Source organism: Mesoplodon mirus (assembly GCF_964341445.2).
Source record: "Mesoplodon mirus genome assembly, chromosome: 2".
NCBI classification, from domain to species: domain Eukaryota; kingdom Metazoa; phylum Chordata; class Mammalia; order Artiodactyla; family Ziphiidae; genus Mesoplodon; species Mesoplodon mirus.
Window position 1 is genome coordinate 89,621,114 of NC_138977.1, and position 22,057 is coordinate 89,643,170.

The 22,057-nt window shown below is 41.0% G+C and overlaps 1 protein-coding gene across 3 annotated transcripts; it reads right to left on the reverse strand.

The window, feature by feature from the left end:
- On the reverse strand, nt 1-21,500 carry OCIAD2 (OCIA domain containing 2). Of its 3 annotated transcripts, XM_082608889.1 has the most exons (7): nt 21,418-21,500; nt 12,158-12,286; nt 8,039-8,135; nt 6,341-6,394; nt 3,058-3,105; nt 1,976-2,093; nt 1-345 (listed from the first exon to the last, which is right to left on the reverse strand). In XM_082608889.1, exons 2-7 carry the CDS (start codon nt 12,221-12,223, stop codon nt 267-269), a joined length of 462 nt encoding a protein of 153 aa, XP_082465015.1. In that variant the 5' UTR covers nt 12,224-12,286; nt 21,418-21,500; the 3' UTR covers nt 1-266. The 3 variants fall into 3 exon arrangements, with proteins under 3 accessions (XP_082465015.1, XP_082465016.1, XP_082465017.1); XM_082608890.1 differs by lacking the exon at nt 6,341-6,394; XM_082608891.1 differs by lacking the exons at nt 12,158-12,286; nt 21,418-21,500 and having other exon boundaries at nt 6,341-6,447; nt 8,039-8,110.
- Between the last annotated feature and the right edge of the window lie 557 nt (nt 21,501-22,057).

Sequence of the window (22,057 nt, forward strand, 5' to 3'; positions counted from 1 at the left end):
AAGACTCTAAATTCTTTTATTTAGCTGTAAGCAAGTAAGAGTGCAACAGAATTTCTTTTGGTGTATGAATGCTTCCAACATGTTCTTAAACAACAGAAAAACATGGAATGCTCAATTAAATGGAGAATCAACCGCGAAAGCATTTCAATAGAGTGAATCACAATGTTTCTGTTCTACTATGAGTAAATTATTTTAAAGTACATTTGACATTTTAAAGGTGTACAAATTCAGATGTTTTTAGAAACTTCAAAACCCACAGACAGAGTTTAGGAAGTCGAAGGCTGTGAACTTCCCTCATTTAGTCCATGCTTTGTTTTGCATTCCTCACAGGTAAGCAGGCAGTGCCTAAAATAGAAGCAAAAATGTTGGTTTGTACTTTGACACTGGAAGCTCTAGTCTGAACACAATATTATTTAGAGATTTTTTTTTAAGTTTTAATTGATGTATAGCTAATTTACAATGTTGTGTTAGTTTCTGGTGTACAGCGAAGTGATTCAGTTATATGTATACATACGTTTATATATATTCTTTTCATATTCTTTTCCATTATGGTTTATTACAGGATATTGAATATAGTTCCCTGTGCTATACAGTAAGACCTTGTTGTTTATCTATTTTATATATAGTAGTGTGTATCTGTGAATCCCAAACTCCCAATTTATCCCCGCCCCCTTTCCCCTTTGGTAACCATAAATTTGTTTTCTATGTCTGTGAGTCTGTTTCTGTTTTGTAAATAAATTCATTTGTATCATATTTTAGATTATTTAGAGGTATTTTCTATGCTAAAGTTCTCAAGCCTAATTTTTTTCAGGAATTATCAGAGCTGTTTCTTGGTTTCAGACTCCCCGAATTTCTTCCACAAAAAGGCCATTAATGATTTTCTCGTCCAATGTTGTTTTCACCATGTGCTGCATTGCAAACAGAATCCACTGTGACAAGTAAGGGCTCTTTAGAGAAAGGTGTCCCCAACACTAGTCTTATAATACCATGATAGAAATAGCTATTATTTACTGAGCTCTCACCGAGTGTCATGAAAAATCATTTCTATTCCTTACACAATACCATGAAAAAAATTCTGATCACCATATTATACAAATGAGAAAACTGAAGACTTGAGAGTTTAAGAAACTTGTCCAAGGTCATGCAGCTTAGTAAGTTAGCAGTTAGAACCCCTTTTGATCCCAGCGACTCTAACAGCAGAGGTAATGCCACTTACTCCAGAGTCCTACTGCTTGTATCCCCTAATGAGAATCATGATTTATATTAATATAGTAAAGGCTCTGAGAAGTCCTGAAGTCAAGAGCCCTGGTTAAATTTGCGTAACCCCATGACGGTAGAAGCTGTGTCTGCTGATCAAGGCATTCTTTAGTACAATGCTTTGAACATAGTAGGTACTTACTAAATGTTTGGTGAGCAAATGAAATAGGTAACCCAGATAAATCATAATTATTATTGAAGTTGAATAGCAACAACTCAAACTTTGAGGTTTTTTTCAACATATGAATGTTAAAAACTATTTTAATATTGTAAATGGTGAATGATCTTTCATTTACTTTTTAATAATTATCTTTATTATAATCCCTTAATCAAACAGAGTATAGGGCTTCCCTGGCGGCACAGTGGTGAAGAATCCACCTGCCAATGCAGGGGACACAGGTTCGAGCCCTGGTTCGGGAAGATCCCACATGCCGCGGAGCAACTAAGCCCGTGCGCTACAACTACTGAGCCCATGTGCCACAACTACTGAGCCTATGCTCTAGAGACCACGAGCCACAACTACTGAGCCCATGTGCCTAGAGCCCGTGCTCCGCAACAAGAGAAGCTACCGCAATGAGAAGCCCGCGCACTGCAACGAAGAGTAGCCTCCGCCCGCCGCAACTAGAGAAAGCCTGCACGCAGCAACAAAGACCCAATGCAGCCAAAAATAAATAAATATATTTATTTAAAAAAAAAAAAAAAAAAGCAGAGTACAAACCTGTTATGCCCTGGACCAAAACCAGCCCCACGCAGCTGACCTTCAAAGGAATGGAATTTACTCTGGCATACTCTTATGTATGATGCCTTTCCAAGGCCAAATCCCAAGATACCAGCAACTGTAAGAGCAGGTTAGGAAAGATAAATAATTTAAAGGTTTGGAATCTCCTCCATTAATGGTCTTCTAGAACTTTATTAACAGCAGTAATTCTTATATCAAAAGTACCTTGATGAATCAATGAACAAAATCTCTGGGAATGAAGTTCCCTATTAAAGAGCAGGATTGGGAACTGGAGACTTTTGATCTCCTCAGTTTTGAACTGGAGGTAGAAGGGCCAGGATAGAGCAAGCAAGGGTGATGCCCAGACACGGGCAGCCAGAGGGAGGCCCAACTGGCAGACAAATCTCTGAAGCCATGGGGAGGGGGAGATGGGACTTGGGTTGTGGCTCTAGGTAGCCTCCAAATCACTGTGTAGAAGAGCCCCTTAATTTTCTTTATGGAACGGAGTATGGGGAGCTGCAGTCCATCTTGCGTGTCAGGGAGGAAGGTCACGAGGCAGAACCATGGAAGACATTTTCGACCTGCTATTCTTTCTGGGAATGAGGTTTCAGATCGTAAACCGGAATACGTCCTCTGTCTACATAAAAGGTCTATGGATAACCAGTATAAGAAGGTGAAACCCTAAGTTTACGGTAAATGTACTATTGGAAAGCCCTGATTTGAAAAAACTATTCGTTTGTTATGTCCGTTATAGAAAATATTTGGAAAAGACTGGCCAAAAGAAGAAAATTTAAATCTCTCATGGAGCTATCATTCAGAGACTCTGCTGTCGATGTCCTCTTGTTATCCTGCCAGGCCCTCCTAGTCCATGCTTTAGAGAGGACGAAGGTGAAGTCCCTACTGCTCAGCTTTCCATCAGAAAGTATCGAACGAACTAAAAACTGCAAGGTGGCAAAAAATGGAGACTGGTTTTTCGGAGAGTCAATACAGGCAATTTGGTTAACCTGGACATTCCTATCTCCAGTTGCTATAAACATCTTCTTTTTAAAAAAATGAAACTTTTTTTTCCTTCTATGACTTACGTGCAACTTTAGGCAATGATCCAAATCTTGGATTAGCTGCTAAATAACCTAAGAAGTAATGTATAAATGCATTATTATTTCATTTTATAACTTATTTAAATTTATAAAGTATAAAGAAGTCTTCAGGGTTTAAGATATACACAGATTCTTAATCTAAAGAGATGATCTTAAAAGAGATAATTCAAATCTTGATTGAATTTAACTCTCAAATAGTAGTCATTTTTGGCAAGTAACAAGTAATGGCTTTAATGTATAGAAAAAGAACATGAAACAGACAATTCATGATGTATTTAAAGATATCAAGGCAAGGTGGAGATAACAACTTAGTTCTTAGGTAATTAGTCATTGCCCTCTCCCCTTTTAAAGTAACTCAACACAGAGTTTCAATTTAGAGATTCACAGTATATATAATCACAGTTTTATTTATTTATTTTTGTTTGTTGTTTTTAAGATTTTTTAAAATTCATTTTTATTGGAGTATAGTTGCTTATAATCATAATTTTAAAATGAAAGCATTTTCCACCTATGGTGGGCAGAATAATGGATGTTCCTACAGATGTTCCCATCCCAATCCCCAGAAACTGTGAATACATTACCTTATACAACAAAAGGGAATTAGGGTGGAAAATGGAATTAAGGTGGCTAAATCATGGAATTAAGGAATTAAGGTGGCTAAATCATGACTTTAAAATAGAGATATTATCCTGGACTATTTGGGTGGGCCCAATGTAATCACGATGACCCTGAATGTGGAAAAAGGATTCAGAGACAGAACCAGACAGATGGCAGTATGGGAACTTGGCTCCACGTTGCTGGCTCTGCAGACAGAGGAAGGGACCATGTGCCAAGGAATGTGGGTGGGTTCCAGAAGCTAGAAAGGGAAAGGAAGCCCTAGAGCTCCCAGAAAGGAATGCAGCCCTGCTGACACTTTGATTTCAGCTCAGAAAGACCCATTTTGGACTTCTGACCTTCAAGACTGCAAGCTAATAAATTTGTATTGTTTTCAGCCACTATGTTTGTGGAAATTTGTAGAAAAGTAATACACAACCTGGAAAAATATATTTGTACAAGGCTTCCCTGGTGGTGCAGTGGTTAAGAATCCGCCTGCCAATGCAGGGGACACGGGTTCGAGCCCTGGTCCAGGAAGATCCCACATGCTGCGGAGCAACTAGGACTGTGCACCACAGCTACTGAGCCTGTGCTCTAGAGCCCGTGAGCCACAACTACTGAGCCTGTGTGCCACAACTACTGAGCCTGCGTGCCTAGAGGCCGTGCTCTGCAATAAGAGAAGCCACCACAGTGAGAAGCCCATGCACCGCAGTGAAGAGTAGCCCCTGCTCTCTGCAACTAGAGAAAGCCCGCGTGCAGCAACCAAGACCCAATGCAGCCATAAACAAATAAATAAATAAATATTTTCAAAAAAGAGAAAATCAAAATAAAATAAAATAAAAAATTTTTTAAATATATATTTGTACAGATGTAAGAGACGGTAGATTTTGAGCAAGTAGTTTAATATTCATAAAACATAATCCCTATACATAGATGTCATGGCCATATTTTTTTTCTGTGTCAAAAATGTTCTGAAAAAGGCTTATCACTAATATATTTCCACAAAAAGACTATCTTCAAGTTATAAAAATGAAATCATATTTAATAAATCAACTTTAAAGACAACAATAATACTGAATGAAATGAGATTCTTCTAGATATATGACATGTGGTCTTTCAGACCCCAAAAGAGCTAAACATCTTCCTTCATGTTTGCTGGGTACAAGTACTCTCTAAAATCCTAGTAATCAGCAGTGTTCAGTATAATGGGCTTCCACAGGGTCAGGTGCCTTCCTGCTGTCTGGGGACTAAGCAATGCTTATAGGTTCTCTGGTTGGATAGAGTCGGGGAGAAAGAAGAGAGCAAGGAATGAGGAATAGAGGGGAACACAATGGACAGTGCTAAGAGGCACGGAGAGGTTATGTGGGTGATGCAGGGTGGCTGCCAGTCCTCATGATCTGCTGTACACGGGTGCCCCTCCTGAGGCAGATGCAGCCTCTCTCCAGGATAAATGGCTTGGTGTTCAGAGCTTGGGTGAATTTCAGCCCCATTTACCTCTTCCCTGGAGCACCCTTGTGCAGGCAAGTATCTGTCTAACCATATACCAAGGCCCTAGGAGACACAGGGACCCTGGTACAGAGACAGGCACTGCAATGGCTTCCCGGGGCTGCCGTAACAAATTACTACAAACTCAGTGGTTTAAAACAACACAGATTTGGGACTTCCCTGGCGGTCCAGTAGTTAAGACTCTACGCTTCCACTGCAGGGGGCACGGGTTTGATCCCTGGTCAGGGAACTAAGACCCCATGTAGCGCGGCCAAAAAAAACCCCCCAAAAAACCCACACAAAGTTAATACATTACAGTTCTGGAGGTCAGCAGCTCAAAATGGGTCTCACTGGATGTTTTAGTCCATTCGAGCTGCTATAACAAAATACCACAGATTGGGTGGCTTATAAACAGCAGACATTTATTTCTCACTGTTCTGGATGCTGGAAGTGCAAGATCCGAGTGCTGGCAATGGTTGACTTCTCATTGTATCCTCACATGGTGGAAGGGGCCAGGGCCCTCTGTGGGGTTTCTTTTGTAAAAGCACTAACCCCCTTCATGAGGGCTCCACCCTCATGCCCTAATCACCTGCAAAGGCCCCACCTCCTAATAGCATCACCTTGGGCTTTAGAATTCCAATATGTGAATTTGGGGTGGGCGGGGGAATACAAATATCCAGATCATAGTACAGGGCTACGTCAAGGCATCAACAGAGCTGCAAGCCCTTCTGAAGGCTCTAAGGTTTCTTCCTTTCTAGCTTCTGGAGGCCACTCATTGCTTGACTCATGGCCCCTTCCTCCATCTTCAAACTCAGGAATGTTGAGCTGAGTCTTTCTCATGCTGCCATCTCTCTGGTTCTGTCTTCTGATCCACTCTCACTTTCAAGGACCCTTTTGATTATATTGGGTCCATCTGGATAGTCCAGAATAATCTCCCTATTTTTAAGGTCAACTGATTAATGACCTTAATTCCAACTGCAAATTTAATTTCTCTTTGTCACGGTCACTCATTCCAGGAAATAGGACATCTATGGGAGGGAGAGCTGGGGACGTAGGCTAGAAACAGGCAAAAGCCTGCATAAACAAATTCTTCACCAAAAAATAAATGCCAAGTACCAAAAACCACCAGGAGGACCACAGAAAACTGGATTCTCTTAAGTTAAACTATGTACCAAATACTGAATCTTACCATGGTGGACCAGTCCTTGGGTGACAAGCATGCTTACAAGAGAAAAAGGCAGAGCTGTAAAACAGAAACGCCCTTCAGTATTGGTATTTTAAAACTTGGCACCTCACCTAGAAGAATGAGGGAGAATTACTCTGAGTGTTTTCTCTTCCTGCTTTGGCAGTGAGATTTTAGTCATTTTTTATTTTACTAATTTGACAAATATTAAGCACCGCATGGAGAATTTTCTTGGGGTCTGCCCCAGGCACTCAACCTAATGCTCAGCATTAACGTGACAAAACCTAGACCCCCTGCCACTCCGTCTCTGAGACCCACCACGCACAGGATTCTGATCACTACATACAACACAGGCATCTTCATGTGTGTGCGCAGAGCTGGGGAATTTGGGAGTTTCCATTCGCTATACATTTTGAAATTTTCTTTTTTTTTATTTTTTAATTTTTTTTATTAGTTTCTGCTTTATAACAAAGTGAATGAAATTTTCAATCCTGCATGAAAGTTAAAAAAAGAGGACGATAAACTGCACACCCTATCTACTATAGTTCCCTGCTTTTGTCTTTTATGACATTTTGTCACACAATTTGGATACGTTTATTTTCTGAAGATTACTACATTCGAGGTAAACATGGGCCATGTTTAGAGATGATTTTTTTCTCTAAACAGGCAAGTTAGTCCAGAAAAGGCAGTTTCTACTTCTGTCAAAATGTGTCAAATGACTTCTTCCCAAAGCACAGAGAAGTGATAAAAAAAAATTGGTTGCTATTTGATTTGTCTTGGTTGCTAGCTCTTCCTAGTAACCAAGACAAATCAAATAGCAACCAATTTTTCCACTCAGAGCTATCTACCTGATGGTAGGCAAATCGGTCATACTGAAATGTTCAACTACTAGGGATTAAATAAATTACTCACTCATAAGTTGTCAGAAAATTTCTAGCAGCACAATCAATAAGAAGTAATGAACAGTGAACATCAACTTCTAAGGAGTGTTACTTCCAAAAACAACTGATGCTGGATTTGAATGATTTAAGAAATCAAAATGAGTATTTCAAAGTAAAATTATCCCTATGCCAGCAATATTGGGACTATATCTATAGGCTCTATTATGAAATTTTCAAGTGACAAGTCATGAATTTTTAAAATTAAACGGGACCTTAATGCACAGCCTCAGTTCACACCCTTGTCTCATATAAAGCAGGCCCAGAAAGAGGAAGAGACTTGGCAGAAAAGGTTACTTCAAGACATTGTAAGGGGAGTATTAACAGAATGCTTCCACTCTTCATTCATTCCACGAATATTTAATAGGTACTTTTTATATGTGAAGCAGTGTGCTTGGCTCTGGGAGGGAGCAATGAACCTGAACTTGAGGAAGGTTAGAGTCCAGTGGAATTGTGGAAAGTCTACTCTTTCAAGAAATTCTAAATAACACTCTTGGTACACGTTCTCGGTCACATGAAAGAAAGTGTTAGGTGTGCATCACTTTTTGCTAAGGGGGGTAAACAGCTCCTAAGTCAGATATTATTCCTGAACTTAAAAGGGTCTCAACATGAATTTAAATTCCAAGCAGCCTCAGGCATCAGTGTCTTCAGGGAATTATGCAAAGTCCCTGCTCAAAAATAAATCAATACCATAATTCTAATATGATATTAGGCAGTTTATTGCAGCAAATACAGTGTTAACAAAGATTAAGAGGGATGCAATTACCTCTCTTCCAGAAACTTTCTTCTTGACATTCCCGGATCATCTTTGAAATCTCTGATTTGTGGATGTGCAGTTTTGATTTTGGACAAAACAACAGACTCTGCAAGGAAAGTTACATGATGACTTGACTGAAATCATCAGAAGAGCATCTGCTCCGTCTTCCCTAGAAGAGGGCAAGGAGGTCTCTTCACTCTGGTCACACAGTGTGCGTTCTGTCCCGGCTGCCAGCACTGAGCAATGGCCAGTTTCAGCCAGTGCTTTCCAGCTGTGAACGCTGGATGGACTTAAGCAAGAAAAGAATCACAGGTGGAGAAGCAGAGTGATTCAATGACTAGTGAGCATGAAGCAGATATCTGGTCAGAATGCATTACTGCTGAGGTCACATTTTCTTTCTTACTTCCAGCCTCTGTCCATTCAGTCCCTGTCCCTGCAATGACACTCACTCCCTTTGCCTACCTGGTCTTCTTAAGACCCAGTTCAAGATCTCCTGGGTGAAGAGAGAGACTTCCCCTACAGCATAATATTTACACATCTGGGATCACACTCAGAGCAGTATTACAAGTTATCTATTTATAGATCTGTATTCCAATCTACCTATTTATACTTCTGTAAGCATTTTTAGACTGTGAGAAACTAGAGTCTAAAAAGCATCAGCAGACTGCTTTTTATTTTTCTACATACTTTACTTTTTATCTTAACAGTTTTTTTTAAACACATTTATAAATGGTCTGCACATAATATCTGGGGGAACTATTGACATGGTTGACATTATTTTTATTAGTTCTACAGTACTTTTTTTTATCATGTTGATATGCTACAATCTGGACTAACTCTCATCTTTTATTATCCTCCCCTTTTGTAGGTATGTATGTAGTTATTCACTTACTCTCACCCACATTCTCCATCCTCGTTCTCTGCCCATCACCACCATTCTGCGTTTAATGTGGATCTTTTGTTTGTATATATGCTTGCAAAATGTTCATTGTTTTGGGTGCCTGCATTTTTAATGCAAATGGCATTGTTTTATACATTTAGTTTTATTTGAAAAAATGTTTTCAACTCAGCTCTATGCTTTTCAGATCTATCCATGTTGCTATATTTATCTAGTCCACTGTTTCTAACTGCGGCATGATTCTCCAGGATGCTTCCGAGTCCCCATCTCCAAATGTCCCCTTACAGACCCACATGAGAACACTTTTCAGATATGTATCTAGAAGTAAAATACAGGGCATGCATATTCCAGTTGAACAAAGTCTTGCGAGAGTGCTCTCCACAGTGGCTACACCAGCATCCACTCCCATCAGCAGCGTGTGAACATTCCGCTATATGCCTAAGAACCGCATAAGAGCTAGTTAAGCTGGATTCTAAGCAGGTTAGAGTAAAGAAAGGATTTTGTAACACTTGGCATTATCCAGTTTTCTAAAATTTAACAGTCTAATAGGTATAAAGCAATATTTTATTGTCTGATAACTAATGTGTTTGAGCATCTCTATTATGTAGTCTTCAGCCAGACTGTCCTTCTCTGTTGAGGCAATCCCTGCAACTAGACCTCGGTTGTAATCTTTTCTTGTTCAGTGACTCATTAATTTTTTATTGTGGTAAAATACACATAACATAATAGTTACCATTTTATATATTTTTTCATCCTCCCATACACTTTATTTTTTTTAAATTTTATATTGGAACATGGTTGTTTTACAATGTTGTGTTTAACCAGTTTAAAGTATACAATTCATGGCATTCAGTACGTCTACAATGTGTGCAGCCATCACTGCTATCTAGTTCCAGAGCTTTTTCATCACCCCAAAAGGAAATTCCATACCCATTAAGGAGTCTGTCCTCATTCCCTCCTCTCTCCAACTGCCTAGCAACCACTAATCTGCCTTTTGGATTTGCCTATTCTGGATATTTCGTACAAACAATATCATACAGCATGTGACCTTTCGTGGCTGGCTTCTTTTCCTTTGCATAATGTTTTCAAGATTCACCCACGTGGTAACATGTATCTGTATTTCATTTCTTTTTATGGCTCAATAATATTCCATTGTATGAATGTAACACATTTTGTTTCTCCATTCATCCACTGATGGACATTTGGATTGTTTCCACCATTGGCTATTGTGAATAATGCTGCTATGAACATTCCTGCACAAGTTTTTGTTTTCAGCTCTGCTGGGCCATACTGCAACTCTACGTTTAACTTTTTGAGTTTTGCACATGAGCTGCACCATTTTCTAATCCCACCAACAATGTAGGAGGTTTCCAATTTTTCCACATCCTTGTCAACATTTGTTATTTTCTGTTTTGTTTCTTTTTTTTGGCTCTGCCATCTGGCTTATGGGATCTTAGTTCCCTGACCAGGGACTGAACCCACATGTGTTGTTTCTTTTTTTAAAGTTAGCACTTTAAATGCTTTTAATATAAATTATTCAATTTATTTAAACTAAATAAACTAAATTCTTTCTGTTTTTGACTGTGGTCATGCTAGTGATTGTGAAATGGTGGTTTTGATTTGTATTTCCTTAATGACTAATGACACTGAGCATCTTTTCATCTAAATATTGGCTATTTATATATCTTCTTTGGAGAAACACCTATTCAAGCCCTTTGCTCATTTTTCAGTTGGATTGTCTTTTTGTTATTGAGTTGTAAGAGCTTTTTATATACTCTGGATACTAGACCCTTATCAGATGTATGATTTATAAATAATTTTTCCCATTCTGTGGGTGGTTCATTTGTTTTTTAGAAACAAATTTAATTTTTTCCTTAAGTCACACTGCTATTTCCTTGTTTGTGAATTACTTATGTAGGTCCTCTGCCATTCATCTCTTGGAGTTTTAGTGTTTTTCTTGTTGAGGTGCAGTTCCATGGCTTTTGAAGTTCACCTTGCTGATTTTGCAAATGTTCTTTTTTGACTCTTTGTTTGTAGTAGATGTCAATGTGGATGGTGATCACTATTTCCTGAGCACTCACGCACAGGCCAGGCACTGTGCCAAGCACTTTACGCGCATGATGGTGACATGCAAGGATCCTGTGGCACCTGTGCCTTCAGAGCTCTACAAACAGCCCAAGCAGGCAACCTCCCTCTTCTTCCTCTACAACTCCCCATAGCACAGCACACGGAAGTGGTGGTCAGGGTGAGTCACAGTGACCAGGGAAGAATCTGTTCTCACACACCACTTACGTTAGCTCAGCAAGCACTCCCCCTCATCCCAGTGTAAATACTTCTTGGTTCTGCCTGTGGCTGTGGCAGAAATAAGAAACACTTCCCTCCCTCTCCTCCCGCGAAACACACACACACATATACACATCCATGGTCAGGGACCCCAATTATCACAACTGCTGTGAGTCCTGCAGTCAAGACTGAAGCTCCCGCAGTGTCCCCAGGGAGCTCTGGGGATCCTTTTCGGTAGAACCATAAATGTTTTATGGTTCTCCATTTCACAGAGGCAACTCGGGTGTCTAAATTCCTTATGATGTGATATCATTTGTCTATTTGCCTCTCCTAAACTTTGCTCCTTAAATATCATCTCCATAACACATTTTTAGCTTGAAAAAGTTGACTCCAGAGAACATGAACTCTATTATCCCATCACAATACTTTCTCTTTTCTTCAGTTATGTGTCCCCGAAACAAACAGTATTCGTTCTCAAGAAGTTGAAAAACTGTGTCCCTGCTAATACTGGGGTTCTCAATCTGATGGCTAATTTAGTAGTTAAGGACTCTGCCATCCCAAACAGGAACACCTGTCAGCAGCATATCCTTAGTATGATCAGCCTTGATAACAGAAATGAAAAAACATGCATCCTGTAGCATTCTGTTAGATTCAATTAAGAGTTTTGTTCTGGTAAAGGAAACCTCTTCAGTCACTGACAACCTATGGACGAGTTAGTTAAGCTGATTTCTAAACAGGGAAGAGTAAAGAAAGGATTTTATAAATAATTTAAAAGGCTCCTTTTCAAGGAAGCCAAAAACACACTTTCCTTCCCATTCTATTTTCCCTGAACCCATCCTACAAAGTGCCAGACTGAAAAAACTAAGATGACTGATCAAGGATGAGGTTTAAGGGAAGTCCTGTATGATGTTCCTTTCAGATGGCAGACTTTCAAATTAGAAATATACCTGCTTGCTTGGTGGTGGCAAATGGAGACCTTTATCTTGGTTTTCATGTGTAGACACGGAAGCCATGATGACTTTGTCTTTGCTTCTCTTCTAGTTGAGTGGACTCAGCTTCCTCATTTGACCCGATGTCTAAGGAAAGTAGAAGACAGTCACCATGCCATGACTGAACATTTATGTCAACTGTAAAAACACCCTTAGGATCAACTCCCCTATTTGGCGGACTTATTTTCATTTTGTCATTAACCTTCATCTCCAGCCACCTGCAAACTCACTTTCTAATGCTCCTCCTCTACCAACACACACACACATTAACTGACTAATGGTGACAGATCAGAGCAAGAGTGGAGTGAAATGTCACATGAGGCACAGTGAAATGTTTTATGACCTATAAACTGTCCTCAAAAAATTTCAATTCATTACAAGGTCATTAGCTACACAAGTATTTACTGTCTATTACGTGCCAGGCCAAGGGATACAAAGGATAAGAAAAAATCAGTGCTAAAGAACTCACAGGTGAAGACAGACAAGTCAGCAGTTATACAACATGCAAAGGGCTTCCCTAGAGGCATGCACACGGTGCTAGGGAAGAAAGGCTTGTTCTCTCTGGTCAGGTCTGAAGACACCAAAGACCAAGACTCAAGCTTTCAGGAGGGTCTGTGGGGCTGTTGGAACGTCACGCCAGCCTCTGTTACCACAGGCTCGCCCTGCATTCCGTACCCCTCCCTCCACCCCGGCCTGAGTGAGCCAGAGCCCCCTAATCAGCTGCTACTTTTACCCCGTCCTGTCTGAGCCAAGAACAGATGCCCTCAGGAGACCTACATGCAGAGGCAGGGCAAATCCAAAGCTGACCCCCAGGAGCTGTGTGAACAAAGAAGAGAAAAGGGAAATCTCTCCCATCAGCCTCAGGAGCAGCGGATTAAATCTCCACAATCAACTTGATGTACCCTGCATCTGTGGAATACTTGAATAGACAACGAATCATCCCAAATTGAGAAGGTGGACTTTGGGAGCAATGGTAGACTTGGGGTTTGCTTTCTGCATCTAATTTGTCTCTGGTTTTATGTTAATCTTAGTTTAGTATTTAGAGTTTATTATCATTGGAAGATTTGTTTATTCATTTGGCTGCTCTCTTTTTAAAAAAATATATATATATTTTTTTCCTTTTTCTCTTTTTGTGTGTATGTGTATGCTTCTTTGTCTGATATTGTCTGTATAGATTTGCTTTTACCATTTGTTCTAGGGTTCTGTCTGTCCGTTTTTTGTTGTTGTTGTTTTTTTTATAGTATAGTTTTTAGCACTTGTTATCATTGGTGGATTTGCATTTTGGTTTGGTTGCTCTATTCTTTCTTTTTTTTAATTACTTTTTAATTTTTAATAATTTTCTTTATCTTTTATTTTAATAACCGTTTTTTCTTTTCTTTCTTTTTCTCTTTCAATCTTTCTTTCTTTCTCCATTTTCTTCTGAGCCATGTGGCTGACAGGTGCTCTGGCTGGGTGTCAGGCCTGTGCCTCTGAGGTGGGAGAGCTGAGTTCGGGACATTGGTCCACCGGAGACCTCCAGGCTGCACATAATATCAAACGGTGAAAGCTCTCCAAGAGATCTCCATCTCAACACTGAGACCCAGCTCCACTCAACAACCAGCAAACTACAGTGCTGGACACCCTATGCCAAACAACTAGCGAGACAGCAACATAACCCCACCCATTAGAAGAGATGCTGCCTAAAATCATAATAAGGCCACAGACACCCCAAAACATACCACCAGATGCGGTCCGGCCCACCAGAAAGACAAGATCCAGCCTCATCCACCAGAACACAGTCACCAGTCCCCTCCACCAGGAAGCCTACAAAACCCACTGAACCAAACTTACCCACAGCGGGCAGACACAAAAAACAACAGGGACTACGCACCTGCAGCCTGCAAAACGGAGACCCCAAACACAGTAAGTTAAGCAAAATGAGAAGACAGAGAAACACACAGCAGATGAAGGAGCAAGGTAAAAACCCACCAGAACAAACAAATGAAGAGGAAATAGGCATTCTACCTGAAAAAGAATTCAGTGTAGCAATAGTAAAGATGATCCAAAATCTTGGAAACAGAATGGAGAAAATACAAGAAACATTTAACAAGGACCTAGAAGAACTAAAGAGCAAACAAACAAGGATGAACAACACAATAAATGAAATTTAAAATTCTCTAGAAGAACTCAATAGCAGAATAACTGAGGCAGAAGAATGGATAAGTGACCTGGAAGATAAAATAGTGGAAATAACTATTGCAGAGCAGAATAACGAAAAAAGAATGAAAAGAATTGAGGACAGTCTTAGAGACCTCTGGGACACCATCAAATGCAACAACATTCGAATTATAGGGGTCCCAGAAGAAGAAGAGAAAAAGAAAGGGACTGAGAAATTCTTGAAGAGGTTATAGTTGAAAACGTCCCAAAATAGTCAATCAAGTCCAGCAAGCACAGAGAGTCCCATACAGGATACATCCAAGGAGAAACACGCCAAGACACATATTAATCAAACTATCAAAAATTAAATACAGGGCCTCCCTGGTGGCGCAGTGGTTGAGAGTCCGCCTGCCGATGCAGGGGATACGGGTTCGTGCCCCGGTCTGGGAGGATCCCATATGCCGCGGAGCGGCTGGGCCCGTGAGCCATGGCCGCTGGGCCTGTGCGTCCGGAGCCTGTGCTCCGCAACGGGAGAGGCCATGACAGTGAGAGGCCCGCGTACAGCAAAAAAAAAAAAAAAAAAAAAAAAAAAAAAAAAAAATTAAATACAAAGAAAAAATATTGAAAGCAGCAAGGGAAAAGCAACAATTAACATACAAGGGAATCGCCATAAAGTTAACAGCTGATCTTTCAGCAGAAACTCTACGAGCCAGAAGGGAGTGGCAGGACATATTTAAAGTGATAAAAGGGAAAAACCTACAACCAAGATTACTCTACCCAGCAAGGATCTCATTCAGATTCAATGGAGAAATTAAAACCTTTACAGACAAGCAAAAGCTAAGAGAATTCAGCACCACCAAACCAGCTCTACAACAAATGCTAAAGGAACTTCTCTAGGCAGGAAACACAAGAGAAGGAAAAGACCTACAATAACAAACCCAAAACAATTAAGAAAATGCTAATAGGAACATACATATCGATAACTACCCTAAATGTAAATGGATTAAATGCTCCAACCAAAAGACATAGACTGGCTGAATGGATACAAAAACAAGACCCATATTTATGGTATCTACAAGATACCTGCTTCAGACCTAGGGACATATACAGACTGAAAGTGAGGGGATGGAAAAAGATATTCCATGCAAATGGAAATCAAAAGAAAGCTGAGTAGCAATCCTCATATCAGACAAAATAGACTTTAAAATAAAGACTATGACAAGAGACAAAGAAGGACACTACATAATGATCAAGAGATTAATCCAAGAAGAAGACGTAACAATTGTAAATATTTATGCACCCAACATAAGAGCACCTCAATACATAAGGCAAATGCTAACAGCCATAAAAGGGGAAATTGAGAGTAACACAATCATAGATGGGGACTTTAACACCCCACTTTCACCAATGCACAGATCATCCAAAATGAAAATAAATAAGGAAACAGAAGCTTTAAATGATACATTAAACAAGATGGACTTAATTGATATTTATAGGACATTCCATCCAAACACAACACAATACACTTTCTTCTCAAGTGCTCATGCAACATTCTCCAGGATAGATTATATCTTGGTTCACAAATCAAGCCTTGGTAAATATAAGAAAATTGAAATCATATGAAGTACCTTTTCTGACAACAAGGCTATGAAACTAGATATCAATTACAGGAAAAAATCTGTAAAAAAATACAAACACATGGAGGCTGAACAATACACTACTTAATAAACAAGAGATCACTGAAGAAATCAAAGAGGAAATAAAAAAATACCTAGAAACAAATGACAATGAAAACATGATGACCCAAAACCTATGGGATGTAGCAAGAGCAGTTCTAAGAGGGAAGTTTATAGCAATACAATCCTACCTCAAGAAACAAGAAACATCTCAAATAAACAACCTAACCTTACACCTAAAGCAATTAGAGAAAGAAGAACAAAAAACCCCCCTAAAGTTAGCAGAAGGAAAGAAATCATAAAGATCAGATCAGAAATAAATGAAAAAGAAATGAAGGAAGCAAGAGCAAAGATCAATAAAACTACAAGCTGGTTCTTTGAGAAGATAAACAAAATTGATAAACCATTAGCCAGACTCATCAAGAAAAAAAGGGAGAAGACTCAAATCAATAGATTTAGAAATGAAAAAAGAGAAGTAACAACTGACACTGCAGAAATACAAAGGATCATGAGAGATTACTACAAGCAACTCTATGCCAATAAAATGGACAACCTGGAAGAAATGGACAAATTCTTAGAAAAGTACAACCTTCCAAGACTGAACCAGGAAGAAATAGAAAATATAAACAGACCAATCACAAACACTGAAATTGAGACTGTGATTAAAAATCTTCCAACAAACAAAAGCCCAGGACCAGATGGCTTCACAGGCGAATTCTATCAAACATTTAGAGAAGAGCTAACACTGATCCTTCTCAAACTCTTTCAAAATATAGCAAAGGGAGGAACACTCCCAAACTCATTCTATGAGGCCACCATCACCTTGATACCAAAACCAGACAAAGAGGTCACAAAGAAAGAAAACTACAGGGCAATATCACTGATGAACATAGATGCGAAAATCCTCAACAAAATACTAGCAAACAGAATCCAACAGCACATTAAAAGGATAATACACAATGATCAAGTGGGGTTTATCCCAGGAAAGCAAGGATTCTTCAATATACGCAAATCAATGTGATACACCATATAACAAATTGAAGGAGAAAAACCATACGGTCATCTCAATAGATGCAGAAAAAGGTTTCGACAAAATTCAACACCCATTTATAATAAACCCCCCCCCAGAAAATAGGCATGGAGGGAACTTTCCTCAACATAATAAAGGCCATATATGACAAACCCACAGCCAACATCGTTCTCAATGGTGAAAAACTGAAACCATTTCCACTAGGATCAGGAACAAGACAAGGTTGCCCACTCTCACCACTATTATTCAACACAGTTTTGGAAGTTTTAGCAACAGCAATCAGAGAAGAAAAAGAAATAAAAGGAATACAAATCAGAAAAGAAGAAGTAAAGCTGCCACTGTTTGCAGATGACATGATACTATACATAGAGAATCCTAAAGATGCTACCAGAAAACTACTAGAGCTAATCAATGAATCTCGTAAAGTACAGGATACAAAATTAATGCACAAATCTCTTGCATTCCTATACACTAATGATGAAAAATCTGAAAGAGAAATTAAGGAAACACTCCCATTTACCACTGCAACAAAAAGAATAAAATACCTAGGAATAAACCTACCTAAGGAGACAAAAAGGAGACCTGTATGCAGAAAACTATAAGACACTGATGAAAGAAATTAAATATGATATGAACAGATGGAGAGATATACCATGTTCTTGGATTAGAAGAATCAACACTGTGAAAATGACTATACTACCCAAAGCAATCTACAGATTCAACGCAATCCCTATCAAACTACCAATGGCATTTTTAACAGAACTAGAACAAAAAATTTCACAGTTTGTACGGAAACACAAAAGACCCCCAAATAGCCAAAGCAATCTTGAGAAAGAAAAACGGAGTGGGAGGAATCAGGCTCCCTGACTTCAGACTATACTACAAAGCTACAGTAATCAAGACAGTATGGTACTGGCACAAAAACAGAAATATAGATCAATGGAACAGGATAGAAAGCCCAGAGATAAACCCACGCATATATGGTCTCCTTATCTTTGATAAAGGAGGGAAGAGTATACAATGGAGAAAAGACAGCCTCTTCAATAAGTGGTGCTGGGAAAACTGGACAGCGACATGCAAAAGAATGAAATTAGAACACTCCCTAACACCATACACAAAAGTGAACGCAGGGGCTTCCCTGGTGGCGCAGTGGTTGAGAATCCGCCTGCCGATGCAGGGGACACAGGTTTGTGCCCCGGTCCGGGAAAGCTCCCACATGCCATGGAGCAGCTGGGCCCGTGAGCCATGGCCGCTGAGCCTGCACGTCCAGAGCCTGTGCTCCGCAATGGGAGAGGCCACAACAGTGAGTGGCCCGTGTACCGCAAAAAAAAAAAAAAGAAAAAAAAGTGAACTCAGAATGGATTAAAGACCTAAATGGAAGGCCACACACTATAAACTCTTAGAGGAAAATATAGGCAGAAGACTCTATGACGTAAATCACAGCAAGATCCTTTTTGACCCACCTCCTAGAGAAATGGAAATAAAAACAAAAATAAACAAATGGGACCTAATGAAACTTAAAAGCTTTTTCACAGCAAAGGAAACCATAAGCAAGACGAAAAGACAACCCACAGAATGGGAGAAAATATTTGCAAGCGAAGCAGCTGACAAAGGATTAAACTCCAAAATATACAAACAGCTCATGCAGCTCAGTATCAAAAAAACAACTCAATCAAAAAACGGGCAGAAGACCTAAATAGACATTTCTCCAAAGAAGATATACAGGTTGCCAACAAACACATGAAAGGATGCTCAACATCACTGATCATTAGAGAAATGCAAATCAAAAGTACAATGAGGTATCACCTCACACCAGTCAGAATGGCCATCATCAAAACATCTACAAACAATAAATGGTGGAGAGGGTGCAGAGAAAAGTGAACCCTCTTTCACTGTTGGTGGGAATGTAAATTGATACAGCCACTATGGAGAACAGTATGAAGGTTCCTTAAAAAGCTAAAAATAGAACTACCATACGACCCAGCAATCTCACTACTGGGCATATACCCTGAGAAAACCATAATTCAAAAAGAGTCATGTACCACAATATCCATTGCAGCTCTCTTCACGATAGCCAGGACATGGAAGCAACCTAAGTGTCCATCGGCAGATGAATGGATAAAGAAGATGTGGCACATATATACAATGGAATATTACTCAGCCATAAAAAGAAACAAAATTGAGTTATTTGTAGTGAGGCGGATGGACATAGTTTGTCATACAGAGTGAAGTAAGTCAGAAAGAGAAAAACAAATACCGTATGCTAACACATGTATATGGAATCTTAAAAAAAAAAAAGGTTCTGAAGAACCTAGGGTCAGGACAGGAATAAAGACGCAGAGGTAGAGAATGGACTTGAGGACACAGGGAGGGGGAAGGGTAAACTGGGATGAAGTGAGAGTGGCATGGACATGTATACACTACCAAATGTAAAACAGATAGCTAGTGGGAAGGAGCCGCATAGCACAGGGAGATCAGCTCATTGCTTTGTGACCAGGTAGAAGGGTGGGATAGGGAGGGTGGGAAGGAGGGAGATGCAGGAGGGAAGATATAGGGGGATATATGTATATGTGTAGCTGATTCACTTTGCTATAAAGCGGAAACTAACACACCATTGTAAAGCAATTATATTCCAATACAGATGTTAAAAAAGAAAAAAAAAAGAGGGCAGGAAGACCAGTTTGGAAGGTGCTATAATAGCCCAGGCAAGGATGTGAAGAGACCTGAACCAAGACCCTTGTGGCAAGGCTAGAGATGATAAATTTGTACCTGGAAATATTGGATTTGGGTGCCTTGTGGGCATACATTGCAATTAGCCAGTAAGGATTAGAATATCTGAGGATTTGGGTCTGGAGTTACAGATTAGGGGTAGGCTGGAAAGATCAATTTGGGAGTTGCCATCATTGAGATGATAGGCAAAGTAGGAAACATCAATAAAATTGTCTAAAACGAGTACTGGAGAATGTGAACACTGAGGCCAAGGGAATACCAACAAGAGGAAAAAAAAAAAAAAAAACAAGCCAAGGAGATGACTGAGAAAGAATAGCTGATACAAAGGGGAGGGAGTTTCTCAAGGAGGATTGTGAATCATTGGTGTCACATGGCTGAGAAAAGTGATTTTGCAACAATGGGCATAGTCCAGGTGGACCACAAACGCTACCACACCGCCTGCCCTGCCAATGGCCAATGCACTCTGCAGATCCGCACTCCATGACAACCACTGATTTCCATGCAAAATGAACCTCTCATCATACACAATTCTGTTTCCTACTAAGCTGCCAGAAATACAAGCCAAGGGGAGCCGTACTTGTACCAAGTTTCACTTTCAGCACCTAATGTTACTGTAGAGGCAGCGTGATGCCCTAGGGTAGAAAGACCTGCTAGAGTCAGGTCTAGTGTCAGGTCAGACCTGCTAGTAGAGTCAGATCCTGACTCTACTCTTTGCTAGCCCTTGCTTTGGGGCAAGTGACTTAAAGTGCCTGTGCCTCAGCTTTCTCACCTGCTAAGTGTAGGTGATGGACCTTGATGGGCTGTTGCAAAGATGAGGGATGAGGTCCATAAGCAACAGCTCAGCACAAGCACACAGTGAGTGTGTGAGCAGTAAAGGGCAGCTGTCAGAGCCCTGGGCGCTCTATTTCCTGAGGACCTCCAGGAAGTGTTTGCTGACCTAAGGGCAAATTAGATTATCTTTGCTTAGTTAGGCCATTGCCTCAAATCTGGAAGCAAAGATACCACAACACAGCTTTGGTGGTCAAGTCCCCTCACACCCAATTAGTCACTGGTCCACATCCAGGCAGGCCTTCTCAGGGTCTCGTGTTCCGGGTGCAGCCCTCACCCCATGCCCAGGTCTGGTTTGGGGTCCCTCTGCTTCCTCCGTTGCTGGCGGCGGCAGGAGTGCTGACAGGTGGGCAGTGGGAGGGAGGCGCTCAGCAGGATGGGGGTGGGGCGTGTGATCGGACCCACAGCCAGAGGGGGATCGCTGCACTTTCTGGTAGGAGAGGGCCAGCGGGGGTTTTGGGGGGCACCCCCATCAGCCTGCAGGAATCCGCCGCCATCCCAGGGTCGCGGCTGGAGCCCGGGCCAGGGAGGAGGGGTTGGAAGGGGCGATGCTAGGCCAAGTACCTCCGTCCTGAGGACCCCAGAAGTAATGCGGGCAGAGGAGGCCATCCCCTCTCGCCATCCCTTCCGCTGTCACCGCCCCCCACCCCAGGCGGGCTCATCCGCGGGGCTGAGGATCGCCTCACAGGCCGCGTCTCAGGCGCCCGCCCAGCCGAGCTCGCCTCCCCGCGCGGCCGCCGCTGTAGCCCGGATGCTCCCGCCTCCCCGGCGCCCGTGCCCGTCCCTGGCGACCACCCCGGGGCCCGTGGTCCCCTTACCGCGTTCGCTCCTGGGACCTCGCCTGTGCTCGGTGAGCTTCCCTCTGCCTCTTTCTTCCTTTTGCTCCGCCCCCAGCGGCGCACCGCCCCTCGCTTCCTCGCGTGAGTCCCTCAGCAAGTGCACCCCATCCCCCATCCTGCTGTCTCTGATGGTGGCCTCACACCTACGCACAAGTGCCCAAGCTGAAACCCGGCTGTTGCTAGAATCTCCCACCCCACCCCCAGGTCTTGTCCTGACACCTGGTAGATTCTTTTGCCTTTCAAATAACTCCTTTCTTCCCAACAAAAACAGCGACAACTATTTATTGAACACCCTCCCTGGGCCAGGAGGCTATATCCTGCAGCCTTGTCTTGTTTTTCCTTTTTTTGAGGTGTAATTGACATATAACATTATATTAATTTTAGGTGCGCAACGTAACAATTCGATATTTGTATACATTGCAAAATGATCACACAATGTTTAGTTCACATCTTTCACTATATGTAGTTACCAAAAAAAGTCAGCTCCCCAGCCTTGGGATGATAACTTTTTCTCTCTTCTTTTTTTTTTTTTTTTTTTTTTTTTTTTTGCGGTACGCAGGCCTCTCACTGTTGTGGCCTCTCCCACTGTGGAACACAGGCTGCGGACGCGCAAGCTCAG

Excerpts from the sequence above, each read along its gene's own strand:
- OCIAD2 (XM_082608889.1), bottom strand. The coding sequence starts at position 12,223 with ATGGCTTCCGTGTCTACACATGAAAACCAAGATAAAGGTCTCCATTTG. Across the intron at positions 8,136-12,157 it reads TGCCACCACCAAGCAAGCAG|AGTCTGTTGTTTTGTCCAAA; the intron begins GTATATTTCTAA and ends CTTTCCTTGCAG. Across the intron at positions 3,106-6,340 it reads CCAAGGACTGGTCCACCATG|GTTATTTAGCAGCTAATCCA; the intron begins GTAAGATTCAGT and ends ATTACTTCTTAG.